This window comes from Eubalaena glacialis, chromosome 14 (assembly GCF_028564815.1).
Source record: "Eubalaena glacialis isolate mEubGla1 chromosome 14, mEubGla1.1.hap2.+ XY, whole genome shotgun sequence".
Lineage (NCBI taxonomy): Eukaryota > Metazoa > Chordata > Mammalia > Artiodactyla > Balaenidae > Eubalaena > Eubalaena glacialis.
Window position 1 is genome coordinate 58,911,272 of NC_083729.1, and position 22,359 is coordinate 58,933,630.

The 22,359-nt window shown below is 41.1% G+C and overlaps 2 protein-coding genes across 2 annotated transcripts in view; one reads left to right on the forward strand and one right to left on the reverse strand.

Moving 5' to 3' along the window:
• Nucleotides 1–154: 154 nt before the first annotated feature.
• On the forward strand, nt 155–9,725 carry PNO1 (partner of NOB1 homolog). The gene is made up of 7 exons (XM_061210574.1): nt 155–415; nt 650–799; nt 3,417–3,500; nt 3,694–3,754; nt 3,991–4,108; nt 8,585–8,655; nt 9,346–9,725. Exons 1-7 carry the CDS (start codon nt 209–211, stop codon nt 9,411–9,413), a joined length of 759 nt encoding a protein of 252 aa, XP_061066557.1. The 5' UTR covers nt 155–208; the 3' UTR covers nt 9,414–9,725.
• A 4,509-nt stretch (nt 9,726–14,234) lies between these two features.
• The window catches only part of PPP3R1 (protein phosphatase 3 regulatory subunit B, alpha), a 57,045-nt gene continuing 48,920 nt past the window's right edge, over nt 14,235–22,359 (reverse strand). The window contains exons 5-6 of the mRNA XM_061210575.1: nt 22,171–22,355; nt 14,235–16,242 (exon numbers count right to left, since the gene is read on the reverse strand). Of these exons, the coding sequence (XP_061066558.1) occupies nt 16,195–16,242; nt 22,171–22,355 (233 nt within the window). The 3' untranslated portion in view covers nt 14,235–16,194. The remainder of the gene's footprint in view (nt 16,243–22,170; nt 22,356–22,359) is intronic.

The window sequence follows — 22,359 nt, forward strand, 5'->3', positions numbered from 1 at the left end:
ATCAGTCATATTTTAGGACAGCCCTTCCCCCTCCCCAACAAACACATACAAACTCCTGCTTCAGGTCCCCTGAATGGGACTTCTTAGGAAAGGGGGCGGAGCCCTAGGGCTGGTCGGCGAAGGCTGGGTCCTGCGAGGCGCGCCTGCGCCGTACAGCCCCGCACGTGTTCCAGCCTCAAGCTTCCGCTGGCGCTGGAGTTTCTTGAGAATGCAAACCGAGATGGAGGCACAGAGTCCCTTGGCCGAGGCCGGCTTCACCCAGGTCACCCGAAAAGGTAGCCGGCGGGCGAAGAAACGGCAGGCTGAGCAGCTGTCCGCGCCGGAGGAGGGCGGGGACGCGTCCCGCATGGACACCGAGGAGGCCCGGCCCGCCAAGAGGCCCTTCTTCCCGCCCCTCTCCGGGGACGGGTTTCTGGTACTGGCGGGGACCAAAGGACAGGAACGGGGCAGGGGCCAGAGGCGGGTCAGGACGGTGGCCTCTGGGTGATGTTGAAGCTTCTTCTGGCGTGAAGCTCTTAGAGAGGTGACTCTCCTGATGTTTAATTCGTCCAGTTAAAGGAGGCTTTTTGATAATCAGCTGTTGTTTCATGTCTCCACCCACCCCCTATTTCTCCAGACAACTCCTGAGTTGTGTTTTCTTGTATCATAGGGTGGGAAAGAAGAAACCAGAAAAATTCCAGTCCCAGCTAACAGATACACTCCCTTAAAAGAGAACTGGATGAAGATATTTACTCCTATTGTGGAGCATTTGGGACTTCAGATACGCTTTAACTTGAAATCGAGGAATATAGAAATCAGGGTGAGGATAATATTAACCATTTTCAAATATACTGCGGTTTCTCTTTTCTACGGGGATGAAAAAGCATGAATAGACTTCCCTTAATGAGGCTTATTTTGTTGAATGATTTTCTTCCAGTTTTCTAATATATTTTAGTGTTTGAACCTCTCAAATGCCTTCAGAATCTGCATACAACACAATTATTAGTTGAATTCATAAGTTCGGGATGAGATCATAATAAAATACCAGCTGTGTCTTAGAAGACTTTTAATAACGTTCTGTTTTAATTGAGAAAAGGCTTAGTAAAGAGGTTGCCATAAACAGAAGTATTTAAATAAGCAACCAAAGTATTTGCTGCAGTACAGGTGCTATATATTTTAGTGGTATTTTTTTGAAAAAAGTATTATTTTAAGAATAAGTGTAAATTATGTATAAATGTGTTTACTTATTCATTTGTTCATTCCATGATGTCAGTCTAGGAGTTAGACAAATAAAATTAGTAAACTTCGGGTTTTTTTGGTTTTTTAAAAATTATTTATTTATTTATTTTTGGCTGTGTTGGGTCTTCGTTGCTGCGTGCGGACTTTCTCTAGTTGCAACGAGCGGGGGCTACTCTTCGTTGAGGTGCGCGGGCTGCTCACTGTGGTGGCTTCTCTTGTTGGGGAGCATGGGCTCTAGGCACGTGGGCTTCAGTAGTTGTGGCGCACAGGCTCAGTAGTTATGGCTCGTGGGCTCTAGAGCGCAGGCTCAGTAGTTGTAGCTCACGGGCTTAGTTGCTCCGCGGCATGTGGGATCTTCCCGGACCAGGGCTCGAACCCCTGTCCCCTGCACTGGCAGGCAGATTCCTAACCACTGCGCCACCAGGGAAGCCAGGGGTTTTTTTTCAGGCTGCCAATTTTGTATCAAAATCAGTGACCAAAAGTAATTATGTCTTCCTTTTTAACGATTCATTATCAGGACTGGTATAGACTCATCTCTCTTGAAGGACTAGAATAATGGAATAAAGCAAAGAGGCACTGGTCTAAATAGTTGGCAAAGTTTAAAATACAGAACTTGACGGTAGAATTCCTCTTTGTTCCCATTGGCACTTTCATTCAGGTTTTTATGGCTTTCTGCCAAAACCTCTTGTTTGCTTATAAGTTTCCTTTACCTCATTGCTTTAAACCTCCTTTCACCACTCTGTCCTCTACGCCAGAGCCAGATTAATTTTCTCAGACCACACTGGTTTTATTGATATCTTGGTATCTTCAGTATTTCTGAAAGATAAAAGTTTTTGACTGAATTTGCCTTTCAAGTAGGAGTCTCATTCCCAAGTTCTCTCACCATCTCTTTGAACATTTTTCTGTCCGTCATTATGGATGGATTTGCTCTCTGAAGGCCCTCTCCTCCCTACTCCCTTTTTCTTCCTCAGTTTCATCATCTTTCAGAGTCTAGCTCAAGTTCTTTCTCCTTTACCATCAGTCCATTTTTCAATCTTGTCTTCAGGGCCTAAACGTTTATTGTGCTTAACTGTCTTATGAATTGCAGCACCATCAATTTGGATTCCACTGACATTTGTTGATACTGCTTTGTGCCAGACACATAGTGGTGTTTGGCAGGCACTACATCATTTTGGTCTTCAGGACAGCCCTGTGAGGTAGATGACATACCCCATCTAACAGATGTGAGGAAACTTGCCAAGGAGTTTCTTGGCCAAAGTCATTAATGCTAGTAGGGACTCTTCCATTCCAACCTCCTTATTTTACAGATGAGAAAACTTAAGACCTAGAGCATTCATGGGACTTGCCTAAAGTCACATATAGATTTGCAACTGGGGTCTAGTTTTAAATGTGCCATTACACAGCCCTGTATGTTTCAAATTTGTCAAATACGTGGTCTCCTCAACTCGATTTGTGAGTCTGTGGGGGGGAGGAGAAATGATGGTTTTGGAATCAGATCTGTGTTCAAATCTTATTTTTTCACTTTTTGGTACTTGAGTTTCCTCAAATATAAACTTATTTATCTTACTTAAATTTAGGTTGACATGACGATTAGAGCTATAGTGTGTCAAGCACCTTTGTAGTACACATCATTTACAGGGATGGGCATTTTATGACTAGCACCTATATCTGTGATTATCGAATAAACTCTTTGAGGGCAGGATCCCTGCTTAAACCATTCTTGGTAATTAGTACTAGAGTTGTTGCTTTGGGAAAGAAACATCAGCACAGGAATGATGGCTGAAGTCAGGAGATTAGATCAGGACTCCCAGGGAGACTGCATTGAAGGAGAAGAGAAGAGGACCAGCTTGGGTGGAGATGGGCCGAGGATGGAGGTCCTTCAGAATGGGAGCCATTGGAGGAATCTTGCTGGTAACTCCAGAGTCAGATCAGCCTTGGAGTACAGTCAGTCATTTGACAGTCTTTAGGGGGCACTGCCCAGTTCTGGAGTTAGCAAAGTTTTGTTTTGAAAATTAAACACGATACTTACCTCACCAAAAACTGGGTCATAGAGAATATATTGGGGAAGGGTGGTGGTGAAATTATAATAATTGGAAAGGTCAACCCTAGTAGTTTGTTAGAATATTATCTTTTTCATTCCGAGCTATAATTTGTGCTCCCTACCCCACCTTTTTTTTTTTTTTTTTTTTTTTAAACAGACTTGTAAAGAAACCAAAGATGTTAGCGCTCTGACAAAAGCAGCTGATTTTGTGAAAGCCTTTCTTCTTGGGTTTCAGGTAGAGGTGAGTGATTTCACGATATCTGAAATGGGGGCTCGGAAAATACGCCATATGACAGTTTTGATGGATTTGGGCATTTTTTTTTTTTGTTTTTTAATTTGAGTGTTGTAGTTCTACAATTTATGAGAGTTAGCTTAACACTCATTCGCAGGTACCTGAATGGAAGAGCTTCACAGTATGCATTTCTGTATTGTAGGATGCACTTGCCCTCATTAGGTTGGATGACCTCTTCCTAGAGTCTTTTGAAATTACAGATGGTGAGTGTATGGTGGTTTTTTCACATGAACTACTGGGTGGTACTTTTGTATTGCTTTGTCTTGTACCTGAGTCTCAGCTTTCCAGTCACATCAGTTGAGTTGCATTATTAGCAGCTTTTTCAAAAATGCGTGTTTTGTGTCTTTCAGTAGGGAAATTTGGCTAATGATTAAACTTCCCATGGAAGTGGGTGATGCTGGGATGGCTTCCCTCCTGAGGTCTTGCTTTTCTCATTTAGTTAAGCCCTTAAAGGGAGACCACCTGTCGAGGGCAATAGGAAGAATCGCTGGCAAAGGAGGAAAAACCAAATTCACCATCGAGAACGTGACACGGACGCGGATAGTTTTAGCTGATGTGTAAGTATGTGATCTTGAGAAAATTATTGTCATAATTTATAGTTCATCGTTTGCTGGTTTCAAGAAGTGATAAAGATTGTATTTAACGTATAACGTTGACACTAAATCTTTGTCAGGATATGGTTCTGGATGAATAGTTACCTACTTTGAAAACAGATTTAGTTGAGAAAATCTTAGATATTATAGCTTTTTTCTCAATTAGTAATGAAGGAAATGTTTAGAATCACTGTTAAAAGAAATTATATGACAGGTGAAGATTGAAATAGTATCTCAGGAGAATCTATTAAATCAGTAGAGGAGAGCAAGGAGTGTGTTGAATGCCATCATGAGGCTTGCCTTTAAAAAAGAAAAACATAAATGTATATACACACACATGCACGTATATGTAAAGGCCTTTCATAAAAGGAAGGTGAGCATTGCACATTGTGGGAAAAACTAGAGAGCAGTTATATGTGAACATCAATAAGATGATACAGGCTTAAAATAAAGGTGCAGGAAGTCAAGCTGGGATTACCCTTCCCTGCCGGAGGTTGAAGCCGCTCTGTTGCCAGCTTGGGGTTACTGGCAGATGGCACAGAGATTATATAATGCCGTGAAGTTGGGAAACGAAGCAGTTGACTGAGAGGAGCAGGGACCTGCCTACTGCTAAATCCAGAAGTAATTTTATTTAAAATCATCTCATCTTTGCTCTGAACCAAGGGGCTCACCATTATTTTCCAATCTGAATTTTAGACTATTTTTCATACTGTAAATAGAAAACTATTAACACTACATTGGTGGCTCTGTTTACCTGAAGACAGGTGTGTTATAATTTTGACCTTTTATGACTTGAGCCTGGAGTTGGGACCACGGAGCCTTGGGAAAAGCTCTTTTGAACTAGAAATTTCAAAAATTGAAATGTTTACCACACTTTAAAATATCATAAACAGCCCTAAAAGTTTTTGTTAGTTTAGAAATTTTAAAATGTAAGTGATTTGCTAGTCCAGTTATGGTTAACACATCATATTAAGTTTATAATTTATAAATGTATCAGTGTATTTCTAAGGGTTAACTTAAAATGTACTCATTGAACTAATTTTTTAAACAGCTATATTACAGTATGGTTTACATACAATTAAAGTCACCTGTTTTAGGTATATAATTCCATGGGTTTTTGGCAAATACTCTGCAGTCCTGTGATCCCACCGCGCTCATTTCCATCACCCCAAAAGTTCCTTGTGCATCTTTTCAGCCCCTCCCAATTCCCAGGCAATCACTCATCTCCTTTCTGTCACTATGGTTTTGCCTTTTCTCGAAATTCATATAGGTGGAAATACACAATACGTAGTCTTTGTTACATGGCTTCTTTTAATTAGCATGTTGTTTCCAGTTTCTCCATTTTGTTGGGGGTTAGTAGTAGGTTTTTTTCAGTGCCAAGTACTGGCAAAGAAACGTACTGTCTTGCAGTTTTTGCTATAAATAGGCTAATTGGAATCCACATGTTCAACAGTTTATATTAGTTGTGATACAGCCATAAGATGGACTGTTATGCACCCATAAATGTTATTTTTGATGAGTTGCTGAAAACCTGGCAAAGTTCACAGTAGGATGTGAACAAAATATGAAACTGAAAACCATTTGTTCCAGATACATTCAGGATATCGAATGGGAAAGAATGTTGCCTATGTGTCCTGAGACCTGTATGCCATTCCAACTACTGCCCCATTGCTTTGGTTGTTTTAGCAACAAAACTACTCACGCTGTATGTATCCTTGCTTCTTTCTGTACCTCCTCATCTTTCATGCTGTACTTCACAGAATTTTGTTTTTATCGAAGTTACACATACACATACTTTAAAAAAATTCCTCCTGTCTGCTTCCATTTCCCCCTCCTCTGAGGGAGGAAATTTCAAGTCTTCAAGTTCAGCTAGCTAATTTGTAAAAGTTATTTTTCCTCTGTCTTTCCAAATATCTTTGTATAGCAGCTTAATTTTTTCCCCTCAGATTCACTGTTGCTTTTCTCCTGTGAAAGATGAAGATTTCTCTTTTGGACTTCCCCACCTCCGCCCGCATGCTCAACCTTTCCAGCGGTCCCGTTTGCTTGCCCCTCCCTCTACACTGTGGGTTTGGTTCGACTCAAGCTCAGTGTTACCTGAGCATGAAATCGGTGCTCAGGGTATTAACAGCTGAGCCAGGTGGTGTACTGTGGTTACTTTATCTGTCCTCTGCAACTTTGTTGTCACGTGAAGAAATAATTCTTATGTTTCTGTGTGCTTTCTCAACATTTCAGCGTACTAATTGAATAGAAAGCCATACATTGTCTGTATCTCCGCTTGGTGGACTCAGATGCATCAGACATTTTAGAAATCTCTCCTGGAGCCTTCTGTTCCAGAAGCACTGCTACCCTCTGCCTGGCACACAGCTGCCATCCCGGCTCCTTCTTTCACCATTGCCCCTCTGGTGTTTGAATTCCTCGGTTCTTGGATTCTTTGTCCTGCGTCCTCCTTGTTTTGGTGGCGTAGGTAGTCCTGGAGCTCGCTTAGCACAGGAAGGACATTTTGTGAGACCTGGTTGGGAAGATGCCTTCTATTCTGGCCGAGCATACAAATCTGTTGTAAATCATTCTCATTCAGAATTCCTTCCTGCAACTTCATCTTCTAATCCTTCTATTCAGTTTTCTTAACATCCTGTTGTTGATTCATGAGTGCCTGAAAACTGCTTTTCTAATCTCACCGGTTTTGGGGTTTTCTTGGTTTGTTTTTCTTCTTTTCTCCCTGCAGTTTCTGTTTCTGTACTGCTTTATTCCGCTTGCTGGTTGTGCCTTCTACTCTTTTGCACTGGATGCTTTCCTCGGATTCTGGTTCCTCAGTGTGGGCGTCATATATTAAGAGTGGGGCCATAAGGAGCAGACTAGAAACCTGGGCTCGGGATGCTTGCGGGTGGGCTAGGGGTGGGGGGCTGGTGGCCTGTAGGCTTCACTTAGGATGATTGCCAGGCTGTTTCTTTGGGGAAGCCCTGATGTCAGTATCTTTAGTCGTTCCCATTGAGCAGGCCAGGTTCCCCAGAGAAGCATTCTCCAGTCTCTCTGCTGACAGACTCTTGGAGCCCAGTTACGGAAGACAGTTGGAAGTCTCACCGCTCATTGCGCAGACGTTTGCTTGACATTGCCCCTGTTTTCGTCATGGTGCTCCTGGCTTCCACTGTGCCTGGTGCCCCTGGTCCAGACGCCAGGTCTTCACCTTCGGCAGTGAGCAGCCCCACCCCTTAATTTTACCAGAGTTACAGAGGGGTAGTAGGGTGGTTGTCTGGTTGCCCGGAGTGGGGAAGGAAACCTGGGGATCATCCTGAACAGACTTTAACTAATTCTCTTGTTTTTAGCCTCATTTTTACCCCAATTTCAGAAATGCCTGAGCCTGTGGAAGGGAGACGGTTCTGTTTGACGTCCCCCCCCTGAAGATTTTGGTGTCAGTTTACTAAGTTTACTGATATTTTGGAAGATGGGCTCAGAAAAGCAAAATGCTATATTGTCAGTCTGATTTGAACCATTTGGCAAGGAATGCCCATTAAAAAGGTCTGGATGATCTTCAGAGAGTAGTGAAGAAATTTAAAGAATCTCAAATCTTTTTTTTTTGTTTTAATGTATTTTTATTTATTTATATTTGGCTGTGTTGGGTCTTCGTTGCTGCACGCAGGCTTTCTCTAGTTGCAGCGAGTGGGCTTCTCATTGCGGTGGCTTCTCTTGTTGCGGAGCACGGGCTCTAGGCACGCGGGCTTCAGTAGTTGTGGCACGCGGGCTCAGTAGTTGTGGCACGCGGGCTCAGTAGTTGTGGCATGCGGGCTCTAGAGCGCAGACTCAGTAGTTGCGGCTCATGGACTTAGTTGCTCTGGGGCATGTGGGATCGTCCCGGGCCAGGGATCGAACCCATGTCCCCTGAATTGGCACGCGGATTCTTAACCACTGCGCCACCAGGGAAGTCCCTAAATAATCTTTAGAAAGCTTTGCAGTTAAAATACAAATATGTTTTAGCTAAGTACGGTATTACCTGCATCTGGGTACTTTAATATTCCCAGCTCTGCCAGTGTGTCATCTCGGACAGGTGTTTTGATTTCTCACGAACTTGTTTTCCTCATATGTAAAGTGGGAGTAACTTCTGCCTGATAAAGCTCATGCGAGGATGAAATGAGAACATGTATGTAAAGCCCTAGCGTATTGGAGAGCACTCAGTGGATAGGAGCCATTATTCACCAAGCGTCTTAAAGAACTGAGTTTTGTTTTTTAATTTTTCATGTCTTTCCCTCATAATTTTTTACTGGGATCTAATGCACTTATCATTCCCCTTCAGAGTGGTTTTCAGTATACTTACAGAGTTGTGCAACCATCACCACCACCTTTCTTTAGGCATCTGTATCTATCATGAGTTTCCAGAGTTTCTGGATCATGGGACTTAGTGAAGGAAATGCTTTTTGTTGCTGACCTGTCTCACTTTATCTCTTGCAGGAAAGTTCACATCCTCGGTTCTTTCCAAAACATCAAGATGGCAAGAACTGCCCTCTGCAACCTCATCCTGGGTAACAGCAGTTTCTTCCTATGGTGTTTTCTCTGAAAGAAAAGAACAGGGAATTGAGGAACTCAGATCACATTTGCAGATCTCTTTAGGGTCAGGGTGATGATAAAGGTAGCAAGCAGAAACTTGCTTGGGGGTTGGCAAATGTGGGCCCAGAGAGAAAGCAGGAATATTTTTGCTTGGATTCCATCTGCAAACCCGAGAGAAAGGGTTTATTGGATTACATTGCTTACCTCATCGCTGCGTCCCCTGATGAGGCGCAGTAGGGAGCCCTTCCAGAATAGCAGGCAGCATTGTTGTAGGTTCAGCCGAAAGGGAGCTGCTGAGTAGCATCAGTCATCTTAATTGACCTACTTAGTCCCATTTTCAAACCACGAAGTACAGGCACTTGCGGTCAGAGCCGTGGGTTGTAGCGCTCGCTCGGGAAATGTGTGGGATTCACCGCGGTGCCCAGGTCAGTTGTGCCCAGGTCTGACTGGCTGCTTTTCGAAACATTTTGACAACTCGGTGTCTTTGGCTGTTAGGATTTAAAATGTTCTTTGGAGAATATTTATGTGGTTTCCTTTATGGTTCTTTTGTTAATTTAAGGTAGATCCAATGGAAAATGTCCCTGTCCTTTGTAGAGTTGCAGACCATTTTCCATGTAGCATCTATATGTATACGTGTGGATAAGCTTTTTTATTTTCTCCTGCAGGAAATCCTCCATCAAAGGTTTATGGCAATATTCGTGCTGTGGCTAGCAGAGTGGCAGACCGATTCTGATTTCAAATCAGAGACTTCTCATCTTGTCTTTGAACTCTAGAGAAAAAGCCTTTCCCCTCTACAAGTGGTCACCAGACACCATGTGAAGAACTTTTCAGTCATGGATACCATTATTTATACTAGCACATTAAGTATAATTTATTTTTTCCATTTTAAATCACATGTAGATTTGCATAGTTTATAATCCTCTCATTTGGAGGGAAACATTTAAAAAAACAGTTCTATATTAGCTTCTAATTTTTTGTTTATAAATTTATAAAAAGTTATTTCTTCTCTATGAGTTGTAATAAAAGAATTATCTCAGAAAACCTCTCTGACTTGTGACCCTTAATACTGGATGGTGTGTGAATATTTTAGATCCAGGTCATAAGCAGCAGTTTGGATATACTCTGTGAACCAAGGAAGGCTAATATTTGTACCTATTTTTGCAGTTTGTAAAATTAAAGACTACATCACAAGGTTGATGTGAGGAAAGAGTTTTATTTTTTAAGTAAGTGTTTAATGAAAGCAGTCAGACCTTACCAGTGTTTGGGTATACTTCTTCTAAGTAGTAAAGGTGAAATATGATAAAAGAATATTTCTACCCCTAAGAAAACTACTATATTCTGCAAATGTAATAGATTGTTTTAACAGGTGTCTGCCTAAATGTTCTGATTTATATTATGCATTTTTTAAATGAAAGGAACCCACTTCATTAAACTGTGGGATGTTATTCTCTTGTACATCTCTACAACCCTTGACCAGAACTTTAAACCTTAATGATAGGAGTATTAGAAAGTACATGTAAGAACTAGAAAAAGTGTTGTTTTTAAGTATTGCTATTAAGCTTTCTATTAGTTACATGTGTCACTGTCCCAAACTAGTTTGTACATTGCATTGGGATTAGATATACTTAATATTACAGTGGGAATCCAGTGGGAAATTGCTGGAAATGTCCCAGCAGTAATTTTTTAATCCTTTGGCAACACAACAGCATGGAGAGTGTATGTGTATGTTGATATCATTTTACTCATATCCTTTTGAAAAGGAATTTGTTGGGACTGTCTTATTCTGGAGCCTGCAAAGGCTTCAGGAGGTACTTGCCTACCCCCCACGCTTTGTCCAGGAAGTTATATGCAAAATTGTGAGTACTTAGGGTGTACTTTTCTAAGGAATGGGTCCACAATTTTAATCAGGTTTCCAAAGCGCTTCGCTGAGATGAACCATCACTACGTAACCATAAACATTTTGTGTTGATTCTTAAAGAGCATAATTTTGATTGGAAAAACACGGGTTTTCTATGTTAAAGTGAAGTAATCTTTTGGTATTGTTTGCATTTACTTCCTTTTGAAGATTTCTTACATAGTTAGAACTATCAGTAATATAAGAGGAGCAAATAAATTTCTTTGGCAGTTGCTAAAATTTGGGATACTGAACTTTTACCGTCTTGAGTTTTGGGCCTCTCCCTGGGCAAACATCCCCACCCCCCAGGGAATCAGCAGTGCTTGGGGCTTGAAAGGGAAACAAAATGTGAGAGGAAACACAGCTAATTCCTGGAATGGAATAATGAAGAAAAAATAGAGGTAATAAATCTGACTGCATCACAGTGGTAGCTGCAGTGGGAGCTGATCTTGACCTGGATCAAATCACTTCTTCAAATTCTTCTCTAAGGCCTGGACATGAAATCTAATACCAAAAACCTTAGCGATGCTTATCCATATTTCTATGGCATCTGTCATGCTATCCTGTGATTATTTTAGTGTCTGCCTCCCACCCTAAAGCCTCTGATCTTTAGATTCTCAGTATCTAGTACAATTTCGGACACATCATGTAACAGTTTATTAACATATTAATTGCTACTTGGCTGGGGAACGGGCATGAAAGAGGAGTATTTTCTTAGATATTCAGTGGCCGGTAAGGGAAGAGACCTTGGTGTTTCCTCCTAGTCATTCCAGAAGATTTGGACTCCATTTCTCATCCTATCTACAGAAGAAAGCTCATGTTCATCGAGCATCTGGGAAAGAGACCTGATTTTCCTGATTCCAGAGCCATGGGACAGCATGCTTAATGTTAGATTATTGAGTACACGGTGACAGTGTACATAACCATCCTACAACTTGCAAAATGCTTGTATTATACAAATGTTAATTACTCATTTGGTGAAAGAAATCAGTAATCTTCAAAGACACCAGTAATTTGAAGGAGGTTTGGGAGAGCAAGGACTCGCTAATTTGATCTGGTTAGCTGATAAATTTATAATGCCCAAGGTTAGTAAAAGGTTGAAGTGGCAGTGGACTTTAGCTTAAAATGTGAGCTAATTTAATGAGCGATTTTTGAGCATGTGGGAATTTTTGAAGACTAAGAATTGTTTCAAGGACTTCCCTGGTGGCGCAGTGGTTAAGAATCCGCCTGCCAATGCAGGGGACACCGGTTCGAGCCCCGGTCTGGGAAGAGCCCACATGCCACGCAGCAACTAAGCCAGCGCGCCACAACTACTGAGCCTGTGCTCTGCAGCATGCGAGCCACAACTACTGAAGCCAGCACGCCTAGAGCCCGTGCTCCGCAATAAGAGAAGCCTGCGCACCGCAACGAAGAGTAGCCCCCGCTCGCCGCAACTAGAGAAAGCCCGCGTGCGGCAGCGAAGACCCAGTGCAGCCAAAAAAAAAAAAAAGAAATCCATTCTATAAAACAAAAAAAAAATTGTTTCAAGACATATATGAGCTTGAACAGCATTTCTTTCTAAGTCCTGGAAAGTATCCAGAAAGATTTCTACCACCTTGTCTACTCTTTCTTTTAAACTGTGGTAAAATATACATGATTCACCATTCTAGCCATTTCGAACTGTACAGCTCAGTGACACTAAGTACGTTCTCATGCAACCATCATCCACCATTTCCAGAACTTTGATCTTCCCCATCTGACAGTGTACCCATTCAACACTAACTCCCTACTTCCCCCTCCTCCTGGCCCTTGGGAACCACCATTCTACTTTCTGTCTCTCTGAGTCTGACAACTCCAGGAACTTATATAAAAAATACAGTATTTGTTCTTTTGTGACTGGCTCTTTTTTCTTAGCATGTCTTCAAAGTTCATCTGTGTTACAGCATGTGTCAAAATTTCCTTCCTTTCATGGCTGAATAACATCCCATTGTATGTGTATACCACATTTTGATTATCCATCATCTGTCATGGGTGTTTTGGCTGCTTTCAAGTTTCGGCTACTGTGAATAATGCCGCTGTGAACATGCGTGTGCAAACACCTCTTCTAGTCCCTACTGCCACGTCTCTTGGGCAAGTGTCCTGAAGTGGAATTGCTGGGTCATATGGTAAATCTGTGTTTAATTTGAGGAACCATTATACCATTTTTCCACAATGACTACACCATTTGATATCCACACCAGCAATGCACAAGCCTTCCAGCTGCTTCATATCCTTACCAACACTTTTATTTTGCTAATGGCAATGCGAATGGGTATGAAGTGGTATCTTGTTTTAATTTGCATCTCCATAATGACTAGTGATATTGAGCATCTTTTCGTGTGGTGTTGGCCATTTGTGTATCTTATCTTTCTGGAGAAATATCTATTCACGTCCTTTTGCCCACTTTTTAATCAGGTGGTTTTTGAGTCGTAGCCTTTACATATTCTAGATAGCAATCTCTTAGCAGATACGTGATTTACAAATATTTTCTCCCATTCCGTGCATTGCTGTTTCACTTTGTCATCTTTTCTACTCTTAAGACCATTAGAACTAGGTAAAGAAAGGGAGACCTAGGGTTTAAAATGTTAACTATTGGTTTAGGCCTAACTAACTTATACTCCTAGTTCAAAGAGCCAAGGAATCCAGTGCATAGTATCTCATAACTAGTGCATGCCTGACAATATGGGTGTCTTGGGTATAGAACACCAAGAGCCCATCATTCATCTGGGCCAGGTACATCATTTCCCGTCACAAGAACCTCAAGTGCTTATTACAGCGCAGGCATGGCGTAGGAACCCTACAGAGCTGTTGAATGAATAAAAGTCTCAAAATTATACTAATGCTTACCTTTTATGAAGAGTGAGAAAGTAGTGGATAGAATTTAACATCACGACCTGTAGAAACAAGGTGTCTCCTATTACCTAATTCATTGATTACGTATTTATTAAACACTAAGAACTAGGCAGAATCTAGACAACCAGGTCTATCAGTGAACAAGGGACAGAAATCCCTGCCCTTGGGGAGCTTTCATTCGTGTCATTTCCATAACCGGGGAAGACAAATACAAAATGCTTAAGTGAATCATGTCAGAAGAGGTTAAATGCTATGGAAGAAAACAGTGGGGTAAAGGAGAATCAGGTGTATTAGTGTGTTTAAATGGCGGCCAGGAGAGTTCCTGTTGAACCAGGACACGGCTGAAACCCTTGGAAGCATTCCCTGTGGGTAGCCTGAGGGGGAAGAGACGGTGCACAGGCCCACAGAGGAAGCACGCCAAAGGCTTGGGGAAGCACGGAGGCGAAGGAGGCTGGAAGCAGAGGAAGGGTGACACACCGGGTTCTGCGGGTCATTATGATGACTTGTGTTTTCACCCAGTGACAGAGCGGACTTACTTATGGCTCATAGTCAAAGATCAAATGTCAACTTACTAGAGTTTTTTAAAAATCTGAAAGAATGAAAAAAGACTATCCAATGGCTGGGAAAGCCTGAAGACCACTGTGAATACACTCAATCAAGTTTCAAATATTTTATTTTCTTATTCATACAGTATGAAGTTTTCTAAAGATCCCACAACATGATGTCTCATGCAGAAGAAAAACTAAACATTCAACATAAACCATCCCTCCCCCCCGAACCCACGCACGCTAAAAAAAAAAAAAAAAAAAAAAAGAAAGAAAGAAAAAACCCTCAGTCCCCAGTAAGGAAATAATGTTTGCACTATTTTTCTGTAATGCCAGCCAAGATATGCACAAGCAAGAGAAATAGAAAGCATTTGCTAAAATATTTGTAACAAATACTTATGTACAAAAAATTCACAAAAGACTAGTTCCCCCCGTGAAGCAGAGCACATGGCAGTTGACACTGGAACAGATCAAACCACTGGCTGGGATTATAAGCCACGTACTGATCCAGAGAAAGAAAGTTACATGTAGTGGAGATTTTCAGTTTGAACATTAACATTTCCAAAGTTTGGCAACATTATGTTTTAAAATTATGCAAATTATGTAAACAAGAGGTACATATTTTAAATCGATCTACATGCAAAACTCCATGTCATGCAAGGACACCAAGCACCGGGATTTCTCTCACAGACAGAGCCCATGGCGTGCAGCACTCAGTTGAAGGAACAGCGATGGCAGGCGGGTGTGCCCAAATTAAGATTCTTTCCTCTTGATTCAACCTGCCTTTTCCCACTCATGATTATAAAACCAGTTTTCTAGAAAAACGATATAGGGAAAGACTACAGTCCTACAAAGCTAACCAGAATGTCTTCTTCCAGCCAATAGTACCTTTGCAGAAAAGGGAAGGGATAATATCAAGTGGTGGAACATGGTACACTACTTTTATATCACACAAATTTATTAAGTTACCTGTTACATATGTGGGCAAATCAAGAACACCATCATGCACTCTCTATGCCTTGTGGTAAAGAAATTTAAGAGGTATAAATTTGGATATAATTTTGCTCTTCTGTGGCATATAGATTAGTAAGGTTTCTCCCATGTAAGTCATAAATAAGTATATGTGGGTGTATAGATACACACATGCACATTAAATATCACCAGTTTTAGATCAGCTGCAAGTCTTTTGAAACAGAGAAAGGAAATTTATGGTTTAAACGTAAGTTTAATGACAATTTACCACCCATGTAATGAAACAAATAAACGGATATCCTAAGCAGTTAACATGATTATTTCAGGAACTCTTCAATAAGTCATGCCCGAGATAAATCAGGATTGCCTCAGATCGCTTCTGTCCTTTATGAATAAAATCACAACAAACTGACACTTACTCAGGGACATCTAATGAATGCAAAGGCTCCTAGTCATGAAGTAACAGAGTGAGGCGGCCGTAAGCTCTGTGCTGTTACTATGTGAACACGAGAGCAGCAGCCCTGAACTATACTTTCTGCTCAAGCACAGGTGTCGTCAAAGCTGCACAGCAACGAGACACAGTCCCTGGAAACATATCATAGGTGTAAGTAAAGTTACAAACTCCTCTGTTACAAAAATGTCATCAAGGTAAAGAATAAGATGTTAACAAATGCTTTGTCAATCTCTCAAAAGAGAAAGAGCAGGAAAAGGAAAATAGCTGGCCTAACACCCGGCTCAAATCGTACAATCTTCAATCTATATATAAAACTGTGTGAAATAAAAGTGAGGATGTCGAATGTTCTGCTTGGCACTTTTGTACTCTATCATTTTGTTTCTGAATCAAGTATATTAAATTAAAGCCAACCTACTACACATATAGAAAGCTACATATATCTATATATAAATATTTACATATGTATATATAGATACTTTCTTGTTATAAAAGATGAAGAAAAATAAATTAAAAAGCCAACCCCTTCCCTTTCTTCACCACATTGATATGCTCTTTTCATGCTGCTGTCCTTCAGCTTTAAAGTGCTACACTGAGTTATTGAGAGAATAAGAGTTCAATAACACTTAGTTGGCTTCATGAGGCTCATGTTGGAAAATGTGGCTTCACAGAGAAAAATACTTCCATTTAAATACACAGAGAGCATTGCTGGACGTCTTGAGCAGATCTTCAGAGATGGAGAAGAAAGCAAAAGTGTTGGGTGGTACTCTTTACAGAAGAGTCACACGTCTACCACCATCTTTTTGTGAATATCGAGGCCACCTACAACCTGCAACAGACAGAACAAATCAAACTTGACCAGGTTCGAGGGACTCCTTTGTACTAATCTAGCCACCTTACCAAAACTGCAGCTTAAAAAACATACTACTTTAGCCATTTCCAGAAGCTGTTGTTTTTAAAAACCTGCATTGCCTTTTGTTAGAACTTTCATGGCTTCTTTCTCCTAGGATAACATTTTCTTGTGTTCTAGCACTAGGGCTGGCAAATTTTTCTGTAAAGGGCTAGGCGGTAAATATTTCAAGCTCTGTAGGCCATGTATAGTTTCTCTTGAATTTTCTTCTCCCATTTTTTTTTTTAAACACCACTTTAAAATGAAAAAACTTTTTTAGCTCAAAAACATACAAAAACAGGCCACATGCAGGATTTGGCCCACTCTTTCGTCTGTCGTTTCGACATGGCCTTTAGTAATTTAATATTAAATGATAACCAGATGTTACCATAAAAACTGTCAGAAACCAAATGCAGGCTTCACTGTCAGTCTGTTCTAGAATATGTCAAAAAGTAACAAATGAATAAAATTTTCTGCACATTACTTTCCCATGGAGTCAAATACTTGTAAAGTTGTTGCAGGCACCTCAGTGAATACTGACATGTCCACGTGAAGTGCAATTACCTGTATTATTATTTGGGGGATAAGTTCTATTAAGTATAACCTACATAAAGAAAGTAAACCACAAATGTTCACAGCTTGACGCATTTTCAGAGTGAACACCCAAGGAAACAGCAGCCAGGGAGGGCATCACCGGGGCTCTTCCGTGGCCCCCTTCCCGCACTGGCCACCTCCCTCCTCCCAAGCCACCGCCCGCCAGAGGTGGTCACTACCATGGTTTAACACCATAGGTTACTCTGGTCTGCTTTTATACATTTCATAAATGAAATCTTCTGTGTCTGGCTTGTTTCACTCAACGTCATGTTTGTGAGATTCACCCACGTTGTTGTGCATAGCTGCATCTGTATTATTTTTAAACCTTAAAATTTTTTTTTTGAAAAAGAAAGCGTAAACAGCCAGCTAGTTCTACAACTTCTGTTATGAAAACAGCAGTTCGCTATCCTGCCCTCAAGTTTCTTTTTACTTAGAGGCAATCATTTAGAATTTTCAGCTGATTCTCAGTATTTACCTACAGGTCTCCAAATAACACCCCTACATTGCTTTTTCTTGGATTCAAAGTTTTCGGCATCATCCACTGACTTCCCACCACAGAAGATCAAGATTATACTTTCACACACACAGCTCTCCCTTCTGTCTCCTACCCCATATACTTCCCACCTCTCCCACGCTTCAAATAGTTGTATCTTTTTTTTTTGATTAGACAGAAATTCAGCATTTTATTTATGACTATATAGACTACTACTTACAGCAGAAGAGAACTGTGTACTATAGTTACTTTTTCTTTCCTGCACATTTGTTTTGCTACAGTTAATAACTGATCTTTTTCTTTGCCAGGTGTTCTATGTATTTATCATTAATTCAACCCTAAACTTTGTTCTAAACGCACTTAAATATATTATGTAATTCTATCAATTTTACTGTCTTGAAATCACTCCCAGAGCTTTCCAACCTGCTCCAATCCAGGCCTGTCATCTATGGATCCTCCTTCACCATCATCCTAGAGATTTCCTTCTTTCATGTTGGACCTTCTGCTTCCTGGATCCCACATTGTCTTCTTTTTTTGATTTATAACCTTTTTATAGTGGGAGCACATCCCCTAGTAGTTTCCCAAAAAGGGAGGCCTTGCATACCTGAAAATGTCTTTATTTCTACCATCTAGTTTGAGTTTATTGACAGTTCTCACTTGGAAATAACTGTCCCTCAAAATTGTGAAGGCAATGCTTCCATTGTCTTCTAGTTCCCAACTCTGCTGAGAAATCTGCCACCATTATGATTCTTGAACCTTTGTATGACACCCTTCCCCTACCCCTCTACTTTAGCTCATTGGAAGTTTGTAGAACCATCTGTTTGTTTTAAAATTTCATGACAATGTGCCTAGGCCCACATTATTTTTATATACTATGCTGGGTATTTAGTAAGTCCTTTTGGTCAAAGAAGCTCATTACTTTTGATTCTGACATATTTTCTTGATTCATTTTTGACATTTCCTTCCCTGCATTTTCTTTCTGGAACCCTAGCATCTGGGTGTTAGACCTCCTAGAATGTATTTCAAAGTTTAAATGTCCGAGAGCTCTTTTATATATTCTCCAATTTTTGTTTCAAAGATCCAATATATTATATCCCTGAGGATAACCATGACAGATTTTTGTTCTACTTTGAAAGTTGTTACTGGCCTTGCATAGCCTGCTTCTCCAAGCTTCTTTTTCAGGTTTGATCTCATCTCTATAATCCATATTAGAGGCTTTCCTTGAATGTCTGGTGATCCGTGGCTCTCTGCTCCTGTGGAAAGGGCACTAGAGCCTCCACATACAAAATGGGGCTGTTGACTGTGGGCTGTGCTTTGAGTGATCAGGTAAGACCATTTCTGGAGATCAGATTTCCCAAAGAGGGCTGTCCCACCACTTGCCTGGAGGGTACAAGTCTAGCTGCCAGGGAATCAGGTTAGGGAAGAAGGCTGGAGGTGTCAAAATACAAATACGCTTATCTTCACTTGATTCCCCAATACCCACACACACACACACACACACACACACATCCAGCCCTATTTCACTTTCTCCAATCTCACACTAAAAGTGCAGGAGAAGCTGAACAGAGTCGGAAGGAGATCTTGTGTTCTAATTGCTTCTTTTTATTTATTTATTTGCTTGTTTTGTTCTTTTACTTTTTGGCCACACCGTGCAGCATGCGGGATCTTAATTCCCTGACCAGGGATCAAACCCATGCTCCCTGTAGTGGAAGCGTGGAGTGTTAGCCACTGGACCGCCAGGGAAGTTGCTCTAATTGCTTCTTAAACTTTTAAGCAATTCTGTTAGCCTCACCTTCACACCCAGTTTCAACTTACATTATATCACCACTTTCTGAGCCTTTCAGGGATTCCACCTTATAAACCAAGTTGCTGCTCAGCTTTCCAAGTTTCTAGCTCAGAATTTTTACTCCTGTCTGCTAAACCAATTAACCATTCAACTTTATAAGTTGCCAAATCTAGTTACTATCCTCTCTGCTATTCACTTGGTCCTTGTGGGTTTATAATCTTTTCTTTTTAACCCATTTAATTTCAGTGGAGTTTTGAGAGGAAGCAAAAGTAAATACATGTGTTCAATCCAACAACTTTAATCCTGTCACTAATAATTTATAATATTTGTGCATGGTAAGGTATTCTGAAAATGTTAAAGTAGATATGTAGTATGCGATCTTTTAAAATAACTTCCTTGGGACTTCCCTGGTGGCTCAGTGGTTAAGAATCCACCTGTCAATGCAGGGGACACGAGTTCAAGCCCTGGTCTGGGAAGATCCCACGCCATGGAGCAATTAAGCCCGTGTGCCACAACTATTGAGCCTGCGCTCTAGAGCCCATGAGCCACAACTACTGAGCCCACGCACCACAACTACTGAAGCCCATGCGCCTAGAACCCATGCTCCGCAACAAGAGAAGCTACCGCAATGAGAAGCCCGCACACCACAACGAAGAGTAGACTGCGCTCGTCGCAACTAGAGAAAGCCCGTGGACAGCAATGAAGACCCAATGCAGCCATACATACATACATACACAAATAAACTGTCCTTTCTCTTTCACTGTTATAGCTTAAGAAATCAGAATAAAGAGAAATCAATGAAGCCAAAGTTAAGAGCTTGATAAATGTTCCAAAAAGTTGGCTTAATACACAAAACATTTTTCTTCATTCCTGAACTATGCCCTCCAAAAATACAAATAAAGGCAATTTATCACAAAATGCTGAAAAACAAACTCAAAGCTTAGCTTATATCTTCAGTGTAAATAGTATCATTTCTATACCTAGAAATGATACCTAGGGATGTATTTTAATTTCCTTTCACTGGTAAGTGACTTACATGCAAGTTTCAGTTTATATTTACTAAATGCAAGTAGTCTTCACTTATATACATCCCTTCCATTAACACTCCAGTCAAGAGTTTCCCTTCTTCGTTTTGTTCCCTCAAGTCTTGGAATTAATTTTTTTTTTCCTTCTTTCGAAAACTGGCTGCTACCTATGATGCCACTACCAGCATGGTCTCATGTCACACACAATGCGATGTCCGTCCACGGGAGTCCTTCAGCAAGTGCTGGCAACAGTGAAGGAGGAAGGACTTCCCTGGTGGTGCAGTGGTTAAGAATCCACCTGCCAATGCAGGGGACACGGGTTCAAGTCCTGGTCCGGGAAGATCCCACATGCCGCGGAGCAACTAAGCCCGTGAACCACAACTACTCAGCCTTCGCTCTAGAGCCCACAAGGCACAACTACTGAGCCCATGTGCCACAACTACTGAAGCCCACGTGCCTAGAGCCTGCGCTCTGCAACAAGAGAAGCCACCACAATGAGAAGCCCGCGCACCACAATGAAGAGTAGCCCCCGCTCGCCACACCTAGAGAAAGCCCGCGCACAGCAACAAAGACCCAACGCAGCCAAAAATAAATAAATTAATTAATTTATTTATTAAAAAACAGTGAGGGAGGAGACACAACGGAGGGACAGGACACAGAGCAGTACCACCTGGCACGGGTTCCAAATCTCAAGGCTCAAGCCTATCTAACTCTCTTTCAAAAAGACCTAGAGTGGTTTTTGTTTTTTTTTTTAATTTTATTTATTTATTTATTTATGGCTGTGTTGGGTCTTCGTTTCTGTGCGAGGGCTTTCTCTAGTTGCAGCAAGTGGGGGCCACTCTTCATCGCGGTGCGCGGGCCTCTCACTATCGCGGCCTCTCTTGCTGCGGAGCACAGGCTCCAGACGCGCAGGCTCAGCAACTGTGGCTCACGGGCCTAGTCGCTCCGCGGCATGTGGGATCTTCCCAGACCAGGGCTCGAACCCGTGTTCCCCGCATTGGCAGGCAGATTCTCAACCACTGCGCCACCAGGGAAGCCCCCTAGAGTGTTCTTTAAACTAGAGCACCACCCTACTTTTTGAAACAAAATGCAAAGATAGTATTCCCTTGAGATGAAGAAAGATCCTTAAAGGATCACGTGAACTTCTACTTAATGCTGAAGTAGATACTTAAGTCCTTATATAACACACAACCAAAGTAATTTGTTTTCCCTGGTGTCATCTAAGTAAAAAATGAAAAGAAGAAGAGGAGGAAAATCTTTTATAGAAAGATTTCCCAGTCATGACTGAAATTTTTCAAACCTTTTTCTTTGTTATCTTTGCCCTTCCTTTGCACTGTCCAGTATCTCTAGCTTACAGTTAAAACTGCTTTTAACACATCAAAAAGTTAGCATCTTTGCTTTAGGGGCGGGAGTAATGAAGAGAAGCAGTAAAATGGAAGCTGAGCCGTTGCCCCAGTTTCCACCTAGAGCTAGTTGTCTAGGCCTTCCCACAACTGTAGTCCCTGCCTCTGTGGAGCCCTTGCCCCAGATTACAAGAACTACCTACCCATCAGTAGCTTAGAAAAATAAAATCACCTTTTTACAATGCCTAGCTGCTGAGTTTAAGACGGACAGGGACTCCATTTCTGTTGTCCTCGTGAAACCAAGCCTCTGGATTCCTAGCTGAAACTCATGAACTCATATTTCCCACAAAAGTATTTTCAAACAACCTAGTTGTTCATTTGGGAGGCTACCATTAATAAGTAAAAGTTACTAGTACCATTCTTGTGGCGTTTTATCAGACAATCACTGAAAATATTAATTATTGAGAATAAAATTAGTAACAATTACAACAAAGAACATTTCAAAACCTTGAATATGGGGCAATTACACAAAATCAAAAATAGAAATGTCTAGGGCAAAATAAAGGAATTCTCTATTAAGTGGTATTAAAAATGTTTTCATGAAACGTAACTAACGAATGTACTTACAGCACAGAATTCTTCAAAGGATATTCTTCCATCTCCATCCTTATCTGCATTTATTATGGTTTTGTCCACGATTTGCTGTAACTGTGTATCTTTCAGATTGTTCCCCACCATCATCTTCAGCACCTGGAAGAGTTCCCCATTGGAAATATAGCCATCTTTATCCATGTCATAGATACGGAAAGCAACTAA

Excerpts from the sequence above, each read along its gene's own strand:
- PNO1 (XM_061210574.1), top strand. The coding sequence starts at position 209 with ATGCAAACCGAGATGGAGGCACAGAGTCCCTTGGCCGAGGCCGGCTTC. Across the intron at positions 3,755-3,990 it reads GTCTTTTGAAATTACAGATG|TTAAGCCCTTAAAGGGAGAC; the intron begins GTGAGTGTATGG and ends TTTCTCATTTAG. Across the intron at positions 8,656-9,345 it reads CCTCTGCAACCTCATCCTGG|GAAATCCTCCATCAAAGGTT; the intron begins GTAACAGCAGTT and ends TTTCTCCTGCAG.